The sequence below is a fragment of the Eutrigla gurnardus genome, assembly GCF_963514095.1.
Source record: "Eutrigla gurnardus genome assembly, chromosome: 1".
NCBI classification, from domain to species: Eukaryota; Metazoa; Chordata; class Actinopteri; order Perciformes; family Triglidae; genus Eutrigla; species Eutrigla gurnardus.
The window spans coordinates 1,612,871-1,628,632 of NC_139915.1; the positions used below are offsets into that span (position 1 = coordinate 1,612,871).

Below are 15,762 nucleotides of genomic sequence, written 5' to 3' on the forward strand. Positions count from 1 at the left end.
CAGGCCGGTAGATGTCGCTGGCGGGGATATCGCCCGGAACACACCACCCGGAAGAAGAGGGCGGAAAGAGACGAGGGTAGAAGAATTGTTACTGTCCACACAATTGCGGCGAGTTTCTTTTGATTTTGAGATAATCCAACGAGTTACGAAGTCTCTAAGAGCCGAGGTACATTCGCAGGAGGATCCAGCCTCTTCGTGCACGCTAGAGATGTCGGTCGCGCCTCCTAATCGCTCGGCCGCCGGCTGGCCGCGCGGCGGCTCCGTTCAGTTCGGGAACAAATACATCAGCGGGCCTGCGAAGCCGCTCTCGCTGGAGAGGACCATCAACCTGTGAGTTCATGTGCAGCAATAATGAGATGCTATCTGTTCCATCATGATGCACCCGGTCGGTAACGAACCCGACGAGCTCAATTAGCGGTTTTTGTGTTAACAATCGCGTCAAATAAAACAACGCGTTTCGCACGGATTCGCACAACAACACGTCGCCTCATGGACTTGCATGTAGTTGCTTTCAAAGCATTGTTGTTGAATGTAGAATAGCTCGAATCGACTCAAAAAATAATGTCCAACCATATGTTTCGTTGTTTTACTCAATAGAAGTGAAAATTGTATAATTTAATTTAATTTAATTAGGGATGAGTATTTATTATAGGGGTGAAATAGTTACTTGGCCAATCAAATAATGTATTAACAGAAAATAAATACAATTAACCTGCAGTAAATTTGATAACAAATTGAGGATTTTTTCTCTTTTTTTTTATATTAAAATTTAATTATCTCTAGAAAATTGGTTGTGGTGTGCATATTTCACTGTTTCTGTAGATATTACACATTTAAAAACATTTTCATTTTATTATTAGTGTATATAAGAGCATTGTTTTAAATAGCCTATAGTTACAAACCCAGCTGTAATCATCTGTGGTCATGCTTAATGACTGTATGTGTGTGTGTTTGTACTTCAGATACCCTCTAACCAACTACACATTCGGCACCAAGGAGCCTCTGTATGAGAAGGACAGCTCAGTGGCGGCCCGCTTCCAGCGGATGCGGGAAGAGTTTGACAAAATGGGAATGCGGAGGACAGTGGAGGGTGTTCTCATCGTCCATGAGCACAGGCTGCCTCATGTGTTACTGCTGCAGCTGGGCACTACTTTCTTCAAACTGTGAGTCGTTGATCTTGAGAGGCTCCTGCATGAAGCAGCACAAGTGTTAATGTTTTACTGCGCTGACTATTTGCTCTTCTCCTGCAGGCCCGGAGGAGAGCTGAGTCCTGGAGAAGACGAGGTGGAGGGTCTGAAACGCCTGATGACTGAGGTAGCGACATCACATCACCCATTTAAGCTTCTTGTTGCCGTGTGGAATTTCCATATATTAATTTTGTTTTGGTGTCAGATCCTTGGACGCCAAGATGGTGTGAAGCAGGACTGGGTGATTGACGACTGCATCGGCAACTGGTGGCGCCCCAACTTTGAGCCTCCACAGGTTGGTACACACAGATGACATTGACAAATGTTGAGGATTGAATTAATCTAAGGAAAACATTTTAATTGGTATCTTTATTTTGAATATTTTAATTGAAAACAGTGTAGCATTTAGAGATTAGCAGGTTCATAATCCCAGAATGAGACATGAAAATGGCCTCTGAATCCCAGGCTGATGTCTCTGTTCAATCAGTCATCATGTGGTTAATATCTGTGCATAATAATGTGGACTGATTCAGAATTGTTGGTCTTGCAGTATCCATATATTCCAGCTCACATCACCAAACCTAAGGAGCATAAGAAGCTGTTCCTGGTTCAGTTGCAGGAAAAAGGTCAGTATATCACGATGTAACATGTGACTTTAATGTATATTCACATTCCTTGTTTGGAAACTAATGATTCATGTTTCCACAGCGCTGTTTGCTGTCCCCAAGAACTATAAACTGGTGGCAGCACCTTTGTTTGAACTGTATGACAACGCTCCTGGATATGGACCAATCATTTCCAGTCTACCACAGCTTTTGAGCAGGTATTGTTTATGTCATTGTGAAAGTAGCTAAATTGAACTGAGACACTCTTTTTTTTCTTTTCTTTTTTTTTTTCGTTTCCCCCCCTCCTTTTTATTTCTGTTGACTGTCACTTGCTAAATTTAAAAAGAGTGGGGCTGGATGTCATTACAAGAAATGTCTGTATCAAGGATTTGCTTTGTTAAAGTGCTGATAACCTGTATACCCTGTAACTGTTCATTAGTTGACTTGTATTTTTCATGTTTGGAATGTAACATAATAAACTTTTTATCAACACCAGTTAACACAGTGAAAGCACAATGAGTTTAGAGACTACTAAAGAGCTTTTTTCAGATAGTAACCTTCCTTCTGAAGTGTCTGAGGACAACACCGAAGACTGTACCTCATCTTAAAATTCAAAAGGAGATGTATAACTGTACACACAATTAAAGGTTGAAGCAGGCAGATTAATATTACACATAAAAATAAGAAATATACAAGAGAGTATGCAGGAGTATGTCGCATTTATTCAAGTTCTGCAACCCTCCAATGCACCCATCACACATTCAGGTGTGTTTTATTAGTAATTTGACTTTACCTGAAAGGGATTATTGGACAGACATGAACTCATATTGCAAGGGTTTTGACTCCTGCATGAATCGTTAGTTAGATGAGCCCTCCATGTTTACATGGGAAGTGGGTCCTCTTAATGGAGTCCACTGTGTTGCAACACTTTGTTTCTATACAGTAGCTCAGAACGGGCAAACCAAACACTGGTTCTAGTGAGGACATTTTGCGTTTTTTACGCTGTGGTGCCGTCAACTGCCACCTGACTTCCGTTGCTCTTAAAATAGTGTTATTAAGGTCAGATGACCTCTGCGTGAGGCGCACGGTGTTGCCACGATCTTGCACTCATTGAATGACATTACTGCTACTACATAGTCTTGGGAAGGAAGGAGTGAGCAGTGCTGCCACTGAATCCTACACACTGTCTCATTAAATTTGCCCTGTGGAGTTTTCATGTATGTTTCTCACCAAAAACATTTTGTATGCTTGAGATCCAACATGTTGAATGCGTTTCCTTTCTCATAGCACCTTTGCAAAGCTGATCCCTTCTTCTTGCCTGTCTTTATTGGCACATTTCAGTGGCCCACTAAATAAAAAAAAAACAAAAAAAAAACTACTACAGGTTATCTTTTAATAGCGGAAAAAAATAGCAGCAAAAATGGAGCAGACCAAAAATTGCAATGCCGTTATCATGAAAATCGTCTGTTAACACTTACTGAATTCTTAATAATTATCTTTTTATAGGTTCAACTTCATTTACGACTAACTTGAGTGAACAGAAGTACGTCTGGCTGTCTCTGTGAGTGCAGCCCTGTGTGAGTGAAGATGAGACAATGTGGAGAAAAAAAAATACTTCTCGTCTTTAGCTCAACTTTCACAAAAGAAAAGCTTGCCATGTCAGGTATATTGATTCACAGCAGTGTTTATACTGTTAAAAAACAAAATGAAAAAATAACATCCGTCTTTTGTATTTCCTTTTCTGTTTTTAAATGTTGAGAAACTGCTTGTCTTAGTAGAATGCAGGTCTATTCCAGTGTGTGTTATGAAATTGATTTGATGTTTTCTCAGAGATGGAGAGTGTTTGATTAAACACACTACATCATTGTGTTTCCTCTCGCTTTAACCTGTAACTGCTGTTTTTTTCTTTTTAATAAAGCAGTCCTTTGAATATGTTTTTACAAAGTGAGTGGCTGACTCATACTTATTTATGAGTTATATCTTCAGTTTACCTAATCCCAGACAGACGATGGTGTTATGATATTAAATTTTTAGTCACAACAGAAAGTACTAATCAGAAATGTTTCAAATAAAACAATCAATTACTACTGCTTGGTCCATAGAAAGGCAGATGCTGTCGGACAGAAATCTCGTTCTTATGGAGATCAAATACGCAGTTTGTAGCCATCAAGTGAATGTAAATAGCATTTTACATTTGGATATTTTGAATTAGGTCTTATTCCGAATTTAGGAATGAAAGAGGAGGCTGTGTTTGCACAGTCGAACAAGTCAGCTATGGGTTATCTTCATGGGAGCATGCACGGCTGCATGTAAACATGAATATTCATTTTTATTTTATGAAAACAGCTTAGCAGGAATATTGTCTTTTTGTAATCATGACAAAAATGTTACATTTTCTGCTTGAAAATGATAGTTAGTTGTAGTTTGATGCTTTTAAACAGCATTTGAAATTTGCATGGGAGTGAATGAAGAGAAGGACCGGCGTTAGAACAAAGCTGTGAATCAGAAGAATAAAACCTAATTTTGTGATTGTGCCACATGTGTTATGTTCTAAGGTACAAATAAACACATCCACGCCTCCTTAGAATCCTGCGGAAGGTGCTGGATTTGGAATGAAATCAGCCCGAGGAACACATCCTGCTGTGACCTGTTTGCTCTCTCTGTGCCTGTGAAGTCAGTGAGCGTTATACCAGAGGCTGACAAAGCAAATCCTTTTGTATGAGTCTATGCTTTTAGGGAATTGTGGCATAAATCAGCTAGACTTTTACAGAATACTTTCTGTTTTCCAATGTTGCCTGGCAGTCTGAACTCAGGGCAAACAGAGCGTCGCCTTCCATAACGTCATTCACCCGCGTCGCTCGGGCCATTTCCTCCCCACGCGCCAGTCGTGTTGTCCTGTCAAAGCTCTTCATAGCCGGCGTGTAGTTTTGGATAGTTTGAATAATGGCGTCTAAACGTCGACCTGGTGACGTCGTGAAAACAGAGAAGAAGAAGAAGAAGAAGAAGACTTGCGAAGAAGCAGCTGATCTTAGTTCAGTAGTAGAAGACGAGCAGGTGAAGAAGACTGTGGAGGAGGCGTGGAGCCAGAGGACTCCCCGAAAACAGGGTCAGTGAAACAGGAAAACAAGTGTTATTAGTCACAAGATAGCTAATTCCAGTCAGTGAGAAACGGATGTGAGCTCTGCTGACGTCACACGAACTAGTTCAGCCACAGTAGCTGTTTGTTTGACTCCTGGTTTGCCTGAGAGTGTAACTTATATATATTTACATATTTATATATTTACTATATATATTATATGACGTGGACTTTGTCTTTACTGTCGTTTTAGTATATGCACTGTTTCCTCCCAATATAGATGAGGATATGGCTAAAATCGTTCCTTACAGTAGACTATGTGTATTTTTGATATGATGTTGATAATTTTCTGTATACTGTTATGGATAAGGAGGAATTTCGGTTTTTGGTCATATTGCCATATAACACCAGGGTCATTCCGTGTCATTCCGGGCCACAAAAACCCCACCAATATCAGGATTTTAAAAAATCACTGCGACAAATTGAGGCAAAACACCCTCCTGATTTTTTAATATGATTTTAACAAGACTATGATCTTTCAAAAAAAGTAAGTTTGGACCTGATACTTTTTTGGAATATGGCTCTGAAGTTGGGCAAAGATGTGTTTACTTCCATTTTTGAGCCTTAATATCTGTGAAACTAATAATCTAAGAGAAACCATATTTTGTAGAATGTTTAAGCTAACCCCAGAGATAGAGGCAGAAGTGATAGAAGTCTTTTATCTGCAAAAATGGGAGCTCAGCCACTCTTCAAATGTACTACTTTATTTCAACAAGCCACATTTTAAGTACCTACCATACTAGGTTATCATTGAGCTACACCCCAGATATTTCATGTCCGGAGGCTATTAGTAACAGATATACACTGTAGAAATTTTGAAGGCCACAGGTGAGATAGTTTTCCAGATATTGCTGTTTAAAAATGGCTTTTCAGAGTATGATGCTAAAAACCGTCTAAACTACCCTTCATTCAATGATGTTTCATGAGAAAACTATTGACAGTAGAGACCTAATATTTTGGATTTGTCCTATTAGCAAGTGTGTCTTGGTACTCAAATTTTTTCAGGACATTCTGAGATGGTCAGGTGGGAAGATTTTCAGAAATTTGATGAAATGACACGGAATGACCCACCACTGATTTTGTGGCTTTGCTGTTGTTTACCAGAACCTTTGCAAAATCAAATGTGAGTTAATTGTCAACATATCAGGTTGACACATTCTCTTTTGTTATTTGTGTGCAGGTGATGTGGAGGTAGACTGCCACCCTTTCCCTCACTGCATTATCAAGAACTTCCTCGGCAGCGAAACCTTCGTGGAGAACCTGCAGAAAGAACTGCTGGAGCTCAACTTTCACGAGAAGTCAAACGATCTGTACAAATTCAAACAGGTGTCTGTCAAACTGATCTTTTCACTGATTTATTCCTGGTGGTTTGTAATGTCTTACTGTCTTTACTTTGTTGTTGTTCCCATACAGTCAGATGACTTGAAGAAGAGAACAGAGCCACATATCGCAGGACTTAGGTAAATAAAACGTGTGTTTGTGTACTGTTTATGAATAACATATGTTGGTATGAGTTTTCTTTGTGGCAAACTTGGTGAGTAAAATAGGATGGATGTAGAGAAATGTGGATAAAAGTTGGTCTCAGCATGAGCTACAATTGGAACAAACTTATTTTGGAGAGGTAACTTATTCTTAAATCTGTCAAATTTAGTATTATTCGTCATCGTCTGCATTAAGCACAAAGTTAAAATAGGTTGGTTACGTCAGCCAAAATGCTGCAGTTTGCCCAGTGATAGTGAGGCATGTTGATCAACTCCACCAGGTGGAGCCAGAGATCACATCTGCCTCCTAATTGGAACATCTCCTTTAGTTAGTGCTGTTGATTCTGAGAGCTTTAACAACGTGTGCCTGGTTGGTCCCAATGGAATATGGACTCAGCTGCAGTTGCTCACAGATGATCCTTGTTAAAGTGGAAGGACTGTTTGGTAGTCAGTCTGGATCCAGTGCTGAACTTTGCAGTGAAAAAGATGGAAAGACGCTGTCATTTATTACAGCAGTGTACATTCTGGGGCTTTCAAACAAATGCCTAAATATATATTATAGAATTATGGAGCAGCAAAAGCTGCCAAACCTGCACAGAGCAGAGTGTTTGGACCAAATCCAAGAACAACAAAACAAGACAAGACATTGTGGTATAAATATGAGCTTGGTGTCGAGCGTGAATCCAAGACCAAACCTCTGAGACTCACAGACTACCCACATAGTAAAATGATGTACAAACCTTTACTTTATTTTGAAATGTGCAGTTCTTCATTCCGATTATGACAGCTAGTGTTTATAGTGAGAGACTGCAACATGTAATTTGTTCTAAATATGTATTTGTGATTAACTACACTGTGCTTAACCTACTGAAAAAATACAGCCCTGGAATGAAGGCCATAATGAAACACACAATAACGGCCTCCTCTTGTGATCATCTATTATTTATGTCACAACAAAATGTCACAGTTGAGCAGTCGAACAGTCTGTGTGCTGAAGCTTATAAAAATGTCTCATTTTATTCAAGGTAACAAGTTCAGAGTCATTGTTATTAATATGATACAATACAGGATGGCACCCTAAAATGTTCTCTGTTTTCAGGACAGCAATGTTCGGGCGTTTCCGCTCCTGGCTCGGGGAAGTGTTGGGGGTTGAATTAGAGCCCATAGTGGATATTTCTTGTGCCAAATATGAACACACAGGTGGGCAGATCATTAACGACATGTAGGAAGGATTTTTGATTAATTATGTCCCGTGATATTTCCATATTTAACTGTCTCACTTCTTTCTAGATGTTCTTTTGTGTCATGATGATGAATTGGAGGGGAGGCGCGTCGCTTTCATCCTGTATCTCGTGCCTCCCTGGCAGAGCAGCGACGGAGGAACCCTCGATCTTTACACAACAGACAGTGAGCGTCTCTCTTTGTGTGCATGTATGTGCTTTTAGTCAGCAAGCCTTGTATCATTTCCATCTTTGTCATCAGGTCATATCCAGCCGCAGATTATCGCGAAGTCGCTCGTACCCTCTTTGAACACGCTCATTCTCTTTGAGGTTTCTCCAGTCTCGTTTCACCAAGTAAGCCTACCCGCTGCCCGCCTTTAGCTTCACTGCTGCACCAAAGAAGCATGAGTTAACACGTCTGTTTTCCAGGTTTCCGAGGTTTTGACGCAGGACAAGTGTCGTTTGTCTCTGAGCGGCTGGTTTCACGGGCCGTCTTTGGAGCGCCCTCCTCGCTACTCGGAGCCCCTCCTCCCACGGAGTCCACACTTACCAAGAGATGTGAGTTTGCTCAAACAAGCACAATATCTTAACAGGAACAGTTTGACGTTGTAGGCCCGAGAGGACCAGATCAATACCTCGTGTTTATTAGCTTAGCTTAGCATAGTCACTGGAAACGAGGTGAAACAGCTAGCCTCATCTCCGGGCTCCACCTTCATATTTGACAGACAGACGCAAGTGTGGTATTGATCTTCTACGCTGACTCATAAGGAATAACCCAAAATGTCAGACTATTCCTTTAACAGACAGCCTACGTACCTCTTTAACACAAGTTTGTTGCGTTTGTGTGTTCATGACAGGAAACGCTGCTGTATGAGTGGGTCAATCCAGTGTACCTGGACATATCCTACCAAGAGCAGATTCAGGAGGAGTTTGAGGAAAACTCTGAGATCCAGCTCAAGAATTTTCTCAAGGTAACTGCTGGCTTTTTATTTCTGCCTTGCATGTGTCCACTCGTTCCCGCTAAATGTGTGACTGTGCTCAGGAGGAGAAGTTCAGGGAGGTGACAGAAGCACTCCGACTCACTTGGATTCAGTGGAAGAAAAGAGGTCCACCTAATAAGAGGTAGGACATGTTTCAGAGATCACTTAAGAGCATGTTGTTAAACTGTGATTACAGGAGCTGTATTTTTGTCGGTTTAGATGCTATGAAGCGGCCTCTCCGGATTACTTTCCTCAGTGTTTGAGCTCATGTTGGGAGCTGCTTTGTTCAGAGGCTTTCTTCCTGCTTCTCTCCAACTTCACTGGCCTTGGGTTGCACTACCTGTGTCCTGCCGATGACGACGACGACGACAATAAAGATGAAGAGAAAGTGGACAGAGAAGCCACGGGGTCTTCGACCGAAACGCCATCAGCAAATACGAGCAGAGAGAAAGGTGTGTGTCACTGCCAGTGGGTTTCTTAAGACAAGTCTTTACAGCTGTTTGCGAGTTTGTGACCTTTGTTTGCTTTAGTGCCGAGCACACCGGCGTGTTGTGGTGAACTACGTCGATGGTCTCATGGCAGCTACACTCTGTTGCATGATGCAGAAGCAGCTCAGGCAGAGTATGCTCTGGACCTTGTTTTACCTTTTTGCTGTGGAGGTGAGTCTACATACGCACAAAAATGCACAAATACAAGAAGAACAAGCTTGTGACTGTTGCAAAACCTTTTTTCATAGACTGGCAGTCAGAGTTTGGGGGCTTCACTTGTTATGTTGCTAATGAAGAAGATGAGGAGGTGAGTTGTTTACTACAGTATAAATTGTAGTTGCAACGTGGGCAAAACTTCATTATAATCACTGCTTTGGTTTCCTCCTCATCGCAGCTCCTCACAGTGTATCCAGAAGATAATTCCCTCGCCCTTGTCTACAGAGACAAAGAAACCCTCAAATTTGTCAAACATGTCAACCACAAAAGCTCCTCTGATTCTGCCAATAATTCTACATGCAGAGCATTTTATGACTTCTCTTTTGTGTACTATGAATAAATAAGTGTATCCTTCTATCTTATGGCTTTCTTGACATCTTTGTTTCATCTTCCTAAAGGTGTACGTTGTAGGACATTAGCACATCCTCATTCACTGATGCTGCCATGGTCTTTGGAGCCATTTGGGGTTCTGAGTAAAGCCAGTTGTTGCCTTGATTGACATGAATGGGTGAATGTACTGTAAAGTTCTTTGAGTGGTTGAAAAGACTAGAAAAAGCACTTTAACAATGCAGGTTCATTAGCATTTTTAGATATTGTTCAGGCATACTAATATGCAAATGATCAGTCCTTTAAAAGTCTGCTGAGTAATGGTAAAATGTTTTGTTATGAGCTATAAAACTATTTTACATGGGAGGAAAAAAATACCCAGTACCATAATGACATACACATTATATATTTAATTTTGGCCAGATTATGGATAAACATAGGATATATTTATTGGAATAAAAAAATACCCTGTAATGACAGTAATGGTGAAAATGTTCCTCAAATTGCTTGTATTATCTGACTAAAACTATCATTTTATCAAACTGAGAAAAACGTATATAGACCTCACACCTGCCAAGTTGAAATCTGAAACAAATACACAAAGGATTGACCTTGGTGTTTGGTGAATAACAGTACACACAGAAAATACAAGCAACCAATGAAGAAGCATAAATATAAGATATACAGTGGTATAAACAGACAACAATTTGATCTAAAAAGGTGTTAAAAAGGAAAATATTGACACCGTAACAACACAAGTCCAAACAGGATGGTGGAGTAAATCGATACCTGTTAAAATCTAGTGTCTAGTTGTGGTGTCTTTAATTACGTCTGTCGACGTCATCCACTTCCTTGATGACCTACATTCCCTGATTGTTTGAACTCTCGTCCGGATACCGCTTTACATTCATGAATATATTTCAGTCGTGATGAATATTATCGGAGATTATTCCTGTTAAACATATGAGTGGTGGCGTTTTGCCCTACATTTGGACTCCTACATAAAAAAAAAAGAAAAGAAACTCACTTCCTTCCTGTCATGTTCTTTTCCCCAAGGCGGCGTGTTGATTTCCACCAATCAGAGCGTGCTTTGCTTCACGCGCAGCCAATGGAAGGCCAGGAAGTTATGACCGCGTCAGTGGGTGTGATCCCGCAGGAGGAAGCGTCAAGACACCGAACAATATAACAAAGTTTTGTGGTAAGTTTGTACCGAATTTAACAAAGAGTGACTGTACGGAGAATACACGGAGTGTTGAGTTAGCTCTACCTGGCAACGCGTCTTAGCTGTAACGTAAACACGTCAGCCGCTCGGTTGGTCGCGCTGTGCTCGAAGTTTTACGGCAGTTGCGTCTACTGTACGTGAGGTTTACCAACACGAGCCGAGCCGAACTCCTTCTATGTCTCTGTCGGTTTAACACGACTGTTGTGTTGTTGAACGGTCGGCTCGTGCCCGCTTGGTCCAACCAAAGCTCGTGCGCTGCAGTAAAATCATCGATAAACGATTCACGTGCGTGGAGCAGGTAACCGTCTGCACGTACACTCAGCGGACATGACGTCATAACGTCACCTGTACGTCTGGGCCAGCCAGGTTTCTTTTTAATAGAGGCTCTCAGAACATTCACCACCTCGATGTGACATTCAAGTAAAATGATAGAACAGCCAGGCTGTAATCCTTTACGATAACGACCTCACGTGCAGATATTCCATAAAACACATTTTAGCATTAATTTGATTGGTTTGAAATAATTCTCTACAAAATCGATGCACTGCAAAACTCCTGTCAAGGTCCACGTGGTTTTTAAGTCTCAAAACAATACACATCCGTGTATGTTGAAAGCATCAATACTCACAAGGGAATATTTATCTACAAGTTGATTAAATTGATTAGGTCATTGACAGAATATAATACAATCAGAATATAATGATGATAAATCAGTAATTTAAGTCACTCTAAAATCCCCAAAAAATGTATTTTCTGATGTGAGGACTGTGAGGAATTCTTCTATCATTGTAAATGTATTATTTTTGGAGTTTTGAACAGACAAAACAGGCGATTTGAACATTGGGATCTAGGAAATTGTGACTTAATGATTAGTCGAAAGATAATCAATAGATCTGTGGGTCTGTTCACATCTAGAGCTATAAGGCACCTAAGAAAACACGAAACAGACGGAGCATCACCTTGCATCACCACAAAAAGTTAAAATGTGTGATTTTGCGAAGCCAATGTTTATTTCACCTAAATGTCAGACGAGCTGTCCAGGGAATACTAGAGGTTGCCTTTTGGCAGCAAAATCTAAATGATACATTTTAAGCTCCCGATGATCACTTAATCCTCATACAGCTGTTGAAAAAAAATCTCACAGTATACTTCCAGAGTACCGGTAGATCAGATAGCACATAATTACATACTGGCTAAGTTGTGGAGATTTCTGCAGAGCCAGTAGCCAAGCATACTGTGTATTAGTGAAATATGAGGACATGCATATAATCCAGCTCAGAGGATGCTCTTTCCACGCAGAGCGCTCTGCATCCCCTGCATGGAGACAACACCAAGAGTGAGCTAACAGTGATTCATTCAGAGTACAGCATTTAGAGGCTGGACTGGGGGGAGGGGAGGGCTGAGATTAAACATGTTTTTATGTAATGAGGGTTTCAAAAAGGGGCTGGGGTAAAAGGGTAAAGACGGCGAGGCCACAACAACCGTGGACCACTAGGATAGAAGTTGCTTTAACTCCAGGAGAAAGCATGTTCCTGGCGGTCACAGGCAGTTATATTTAGAGAGGTTACGTGATTAATTTCCCTCTTTGCTTTGATTGGAAATGGTATCATCTGCCTCAGTTAAAAGGGAATATATCGAACATTTCACAAGTTCATAAATCTGACGGACAGTTCAGAACAAAGGTCGATCTGTTTCTGTCACCACATATATTTAATTTCCTCCTTTAGTGTGTAACATAACAGTGATAAACGCTTATCACAATATAACAGAAATGACCAAAGATATTCCATTTACAATAAGAGACAACAATAACAATAAATCATCACACTTGAACCAGTGAATGTTTGGCAGCGTTGCTCGAACACGACTTAAACGATTGCACTCGAACACATCCTATGCAGCCCAACAGAAAGTCACGATTCCTTCAAAACGACACTCAAACATCAAGTGGAGTTGAATTGTATATAAAGTATTCATTTTAATATTTATTTTTGTTCTACTAAAACGAATGAAGTCGTCACACAACAGTAAAATATTGAATGCAATCATGAATATTGTTCATTGCTATCTCCCTAATCCATCGGCGGTGTTGACCTTTGTGGGTTTTAGTTTTATTCAGGTCTTATGATATTATGATATGAAATGGTTGGAGTATTATGTCATAAAAGCACTTCCCAAAAACCCTCAAAAGGAAGGAAACAAGGAGTCACTTCTATTAAAGTAAATTCTATGAATTGATTATTTACAGAGGAGAATTTACGAATTTACTGCTTTTATTGTGTGTTTGTTATTTTAACTGTAAAATACAGTTAAAACAGTATTAACTGGAATGCAACTTTGAGTATGAAAACCACTCTATAAATAAATGTATTATTATTATAACAGTCATATAGATGTTATTAATATACACAGAGAAAAATAAATAGCCAGTTGACTGTCTGCTGGATACAAATTTAAATTAAAAAGAGACAAACGTCTTATTCACTTACACACTGTGAAGGATAAAATAATAATAAAAATCCCCTGACTACTAGAAGATGGTAACTTCTGGCTCTTCACAGCTTCCAATGTCACAACAGACCTTTTGATAACTTTACTTGTCTGTGCTTTGAAGCTTAGGGCTTTTTTCCCTTCAGATTTACATAATTCTTCATACAGTTATCACAGATGTTGGGAAGTGATGTGGCCAGATTACAACAGTAAACATCCAGTCAGTGTTGTTGTGTATTATGTTATGAAGTGGAACGCAGCTAAACCAGTCGGGATAATGGTTTACAGCAACTCAACACAGACACTCTTCTTTGGCTTTAACGAATCCCTCTACACTTGTAGCGTCTTCCTAGACTCGTGTTGTCTTCATCTGCACATCAGACAGAGGCTCCTTTGATGTTGTCTGCTCACCGTTGAAAATTGAAACCATGCACTGTGTCTCCAAATGTGTTCAGAAGATGGCAGACAAGACTGTGGATCATGGGCCGTGGACAGGATGTGCTGTCATGTTCCTGCAGTCGCTCTGTCCCAGTGTGAATCTGCTGGCTCTCTTCAAAGACCGAGAACAAGGAAAGTTCATTGTTTTCAAAGTCATCAAGCTGACACTCATAGGTGAGATAAAAGATACACTCATCACGACAAATCAGTGTTTTGTCGGATGTCACATTTACTCATCAGTGTTTTTTCTGTGGGTTAGATTCGGTCGGAGGTCTGGGTGGGTACGAGATACTGAAGGTCCATGACGCCGACCCCTTTCTCGGGGTGGAGGTGAAGTTTGAGGATGTGGTGGCGTGTCAGCAGTTCCTCGAGAGCTACAGCTCCGGAGCGGTGCGTCAGTCCCTCTGTCAACACGCCTGCCGGCTTCTTGCTCTTTCCCAAGATTTTGCGGTAGAAACCCAGCTCAAGGCCAGCACACACATCCTGGATCTGTATCTGGACAAGCTCCAACTCTGCCTACAGCACATTCACCTGTCACAGGTATGCTGGACGCTTCTGTCCGTCTGTTCTTTGGTGATCTAAGACGGAGATCCAGTATTAAACATTAAAGTCGTCTGTATTGACCAGGTTTATCAGACCAGATTTAGACATTTCATTCCACTTCCTTCATCCAGCCTGACATTGTGTTCATGTCAGCTGATTTCTTCATAACCAAACAGTGACATCACGTCTACCTCATTTTCAATTGACAGTGAAGCTGCAGTTGCAGTTTTTCGATCAAAGAAAAAGAAAAGTCGAGTTGTTATTTCTGCATAATTAACATATCATAGCCTCCATGAGTTTGGTCATATACTACAACTTATAGCTGCATATTAAAACAACAATAATGAAAAATTAAATGGCTCCAGAAATATCTTGAAACAAGAAGAAGCAAATCTTTGGAAAAACATTTTGCTGATCTGACACACACATGTTGTATTAGTGGTTATAAAAGATTTCGTAACACTTTCTATGACACAAATGTATGATAAACATACTTATAATGCGTTATCATCTTCTCATAGCACTATATGATAAAAGTTATAAGCACTCATACATATCCATAAAGAATAATACCATCATAACACATTACTTCTGGTCACTCAATGACATTACGTTTTGCGAGGGTAGTGTATTATAATTCCTGTGATCATAATACATTATAATCCTTTTTATCATGCACTATAATCGCTGCCATTCTATACATACATAACATGATTATAAGTTACTCTTATTATAAGTGGTCATTGTTCGTTTTTTGTAAAATTTTATTTGACAATGTTTTTAGATTGTTGCTTTTCTTCTTTTCCCACGTTCCCTGAAGTCCCGTTACGTGAGTCCTGCGGGTGGCAGGATGTGCACTCACATAAAATAATAATTCCTGTTTTAAAAATAAATGTTCTCATTCTTCTCTTGCCTTGGCATGAGAAGAACTCTACCTGCTGAGCCACCGGCATGCCCCTGTTCTCTTACGTGTCATCCTGTGTCAGCCGGAGCGCCTGCGCGACGAGGAGATCGATCACTTGGAGGAGCAGCTGCAGACTCAGGCCCTCGGCCCGTCCCCACAGTCGACCCCCATCACACAGGAAGAGTCTCCCGTCTCCAGCAACTGCTTCAAGTTTCAGAATAAAGTGTTAGGTGAGTCGAGACGGCCGTTTCTACTTCTTGTCTCGTCGTGTTTCTGCAGACTTGCTGCTGATGTTTGGCCAATAAAGGTCACAAAGGAGATTTAAAAAAGCATTTGTATGAGATGGACTTTCTTAATTTGAAGGTTCTTGTTATCTTTTATTATTAAATTCACCAGAAGCACACAGTTGAGTGATAAATCATGCTGTCAACTGAACTCACCACACTACGTTATTTCAATCATTTTTCAAAGCCATGAGTTTTTGATTTCCTGTCTTCCAGGCAGTCATTTGTTTGAGATCTCAAC

At 40.4% G+C, this 15,762-nt stretch overlaps 3 protein-coding genes across 5 annotated transcripts in view; all 3 read left to right on the plus strand.

Annotated features, from left to right (window-relative positions):
* Positions 1–45: 45 nt before the first annotated feature.
* On the plus strand, positions 46–3,511 carry nudt21 (nudix hydrolase 21). Of its 2 annotated transcripts, XM_084026038.1 has the most exons (7): positions 46–330; positions 963–1,163; positions 1,251–1,314; positions 1,393–1,482; positions 1,738–1,813; positions 1,896–2,010; positions 3,299–3,511. In XM_084026038.1, the coding sequence occupies exons 1-7, from the start codon at positions 209–211 to the stop codon at positions 3,318–3,320; spliced, it is 690 nt and encodes a 229-aa protein (XP_083882164.1). In that variant the 5' UTR covers positions 46–208; the 3' UTR covers positions 3,321–3,511. The 2 variants fall into 2 exon arrangements, with proteins under 2 accessions (XP_083882164.1, XP_083882163.1); XM_084026037.1 differs by lacking the exon at positions 3,299–3,511 and having other exon boundaries at positions 1,896–2,287.
* A 1,154-nt stretch (positions 3,512–4,665) lies between these two features.
* Positions 4,666–9,664, plus strand: ogfod1 (2-oxoglutarate and iron-dependent oxygenase domain containing 1). Its single transcript, XM_084007925.1, has 13 exons — positions 4,666–4,898; positions 6,109–6,254; positions 6,342–6,388; positions 7,509–7,609; positions 7,700–7,816; positions 7,892–7,983; positions 8,059–8,187; positions 8,487–8,600; positions 8,672–8,751; positions 8,829–9,061; positions 9,140–9,268; positions 9,346–9,404; positions 9,492–9,664. The coding sequence occupies exons 1-13, from the start codon at positions 4,736–4,738 to the stop codon at positions 9,651–9,653; spliced, it is 1,572 nt and encodes a 523-aa protein (XP_083864051.1). The 5' UTR covers positions 4,666–4,735; the 3' UTR covers positions 9,654–9,664.
* A 1,016-nt stretch (positions 9,665–10,680) lies between these two features.
* Positions 10,681–15,762, plus strand: part of tradd (tnfrsf1a-associated via death domain) — a 7,084-nt gene continuing 2,002 nt past the window's right edge. Inside the window, exons 1-4 of one of the 2 annotated variants that reach the window (XM_084007934.1) lie at positions 10,681–10,838; positions 13,808–13,964; positions 14,050–14,330; positions 15,320–15,467. In XM_084007934.1, coding sequence (XP_083864060.1) covers positions 13,811–13,964; positions 14,050–14,330; positions 15,320–15,467 — 583 coding nt within the window. In that variant the 5' untranslated portion in view covers positions 10,681–10,838; positions 13,808–13,810. The remainder of the gene's footprint in view (positions 10,839–13,807; positions 13,965–14,049; positions 14,331–15,319; positions 15,468–15,762) is intronic. The other variant, XM_084007935.1, reaches the window with a different exon arrangement.

What these genes read in the sequence shown, in the direction of transcription:
- nudt21 (XM_084026037.1), top strand. Translation starts at nt 209, where the DNA reads ATGTCGGTCGCGCCTCCTAATCGCTCGGCCGCCGGCTGGCCGCGCGGC. An exon ending in CTGGAGAGGACCATCAACCT is followed by an intron (nt 331 to 962) that starts GTGAGTTCATGT and finishes TTTGTACTTCAG; the next exon opens with ATACCCTCTAACCAACTACA. An exon ending in GGTTCAGTTGCAGGAAAAAG is followed by an intron (nt 1,814 to 1,895) that starts GTCAGTATATCA and finishes ATGTTTCCACAG; the next exon opens with CGCTGTTTGCTGTCCCCAAG.
- ogfod1 (XM_084007925.1), top strand. Translation starts at nt 4,736, where the DNA reads ATGGCGTCTAAACGTCGACCTGGTGACGTCGTGAAAACAGAGAAGAAG. An exon ending in CTCCAGTCTCGTTTCACCAA is followed by an intron (nt 7,984 to 8,058) that starts GTAAGCCTACCC and finishes TCTGTTTTCCAG; the next exon opens with GTTTCCGAGGTTTTGACGCA. An exon ending in CTAATGAAGAAGATGAGGAG is followed by an intron (nt 9,405 to 9,491) that starts GTGAGTTGTTTA and finishes TCCTCATCGCAG; the next exon opens with CTCCTCACAGTGTATCCAGA.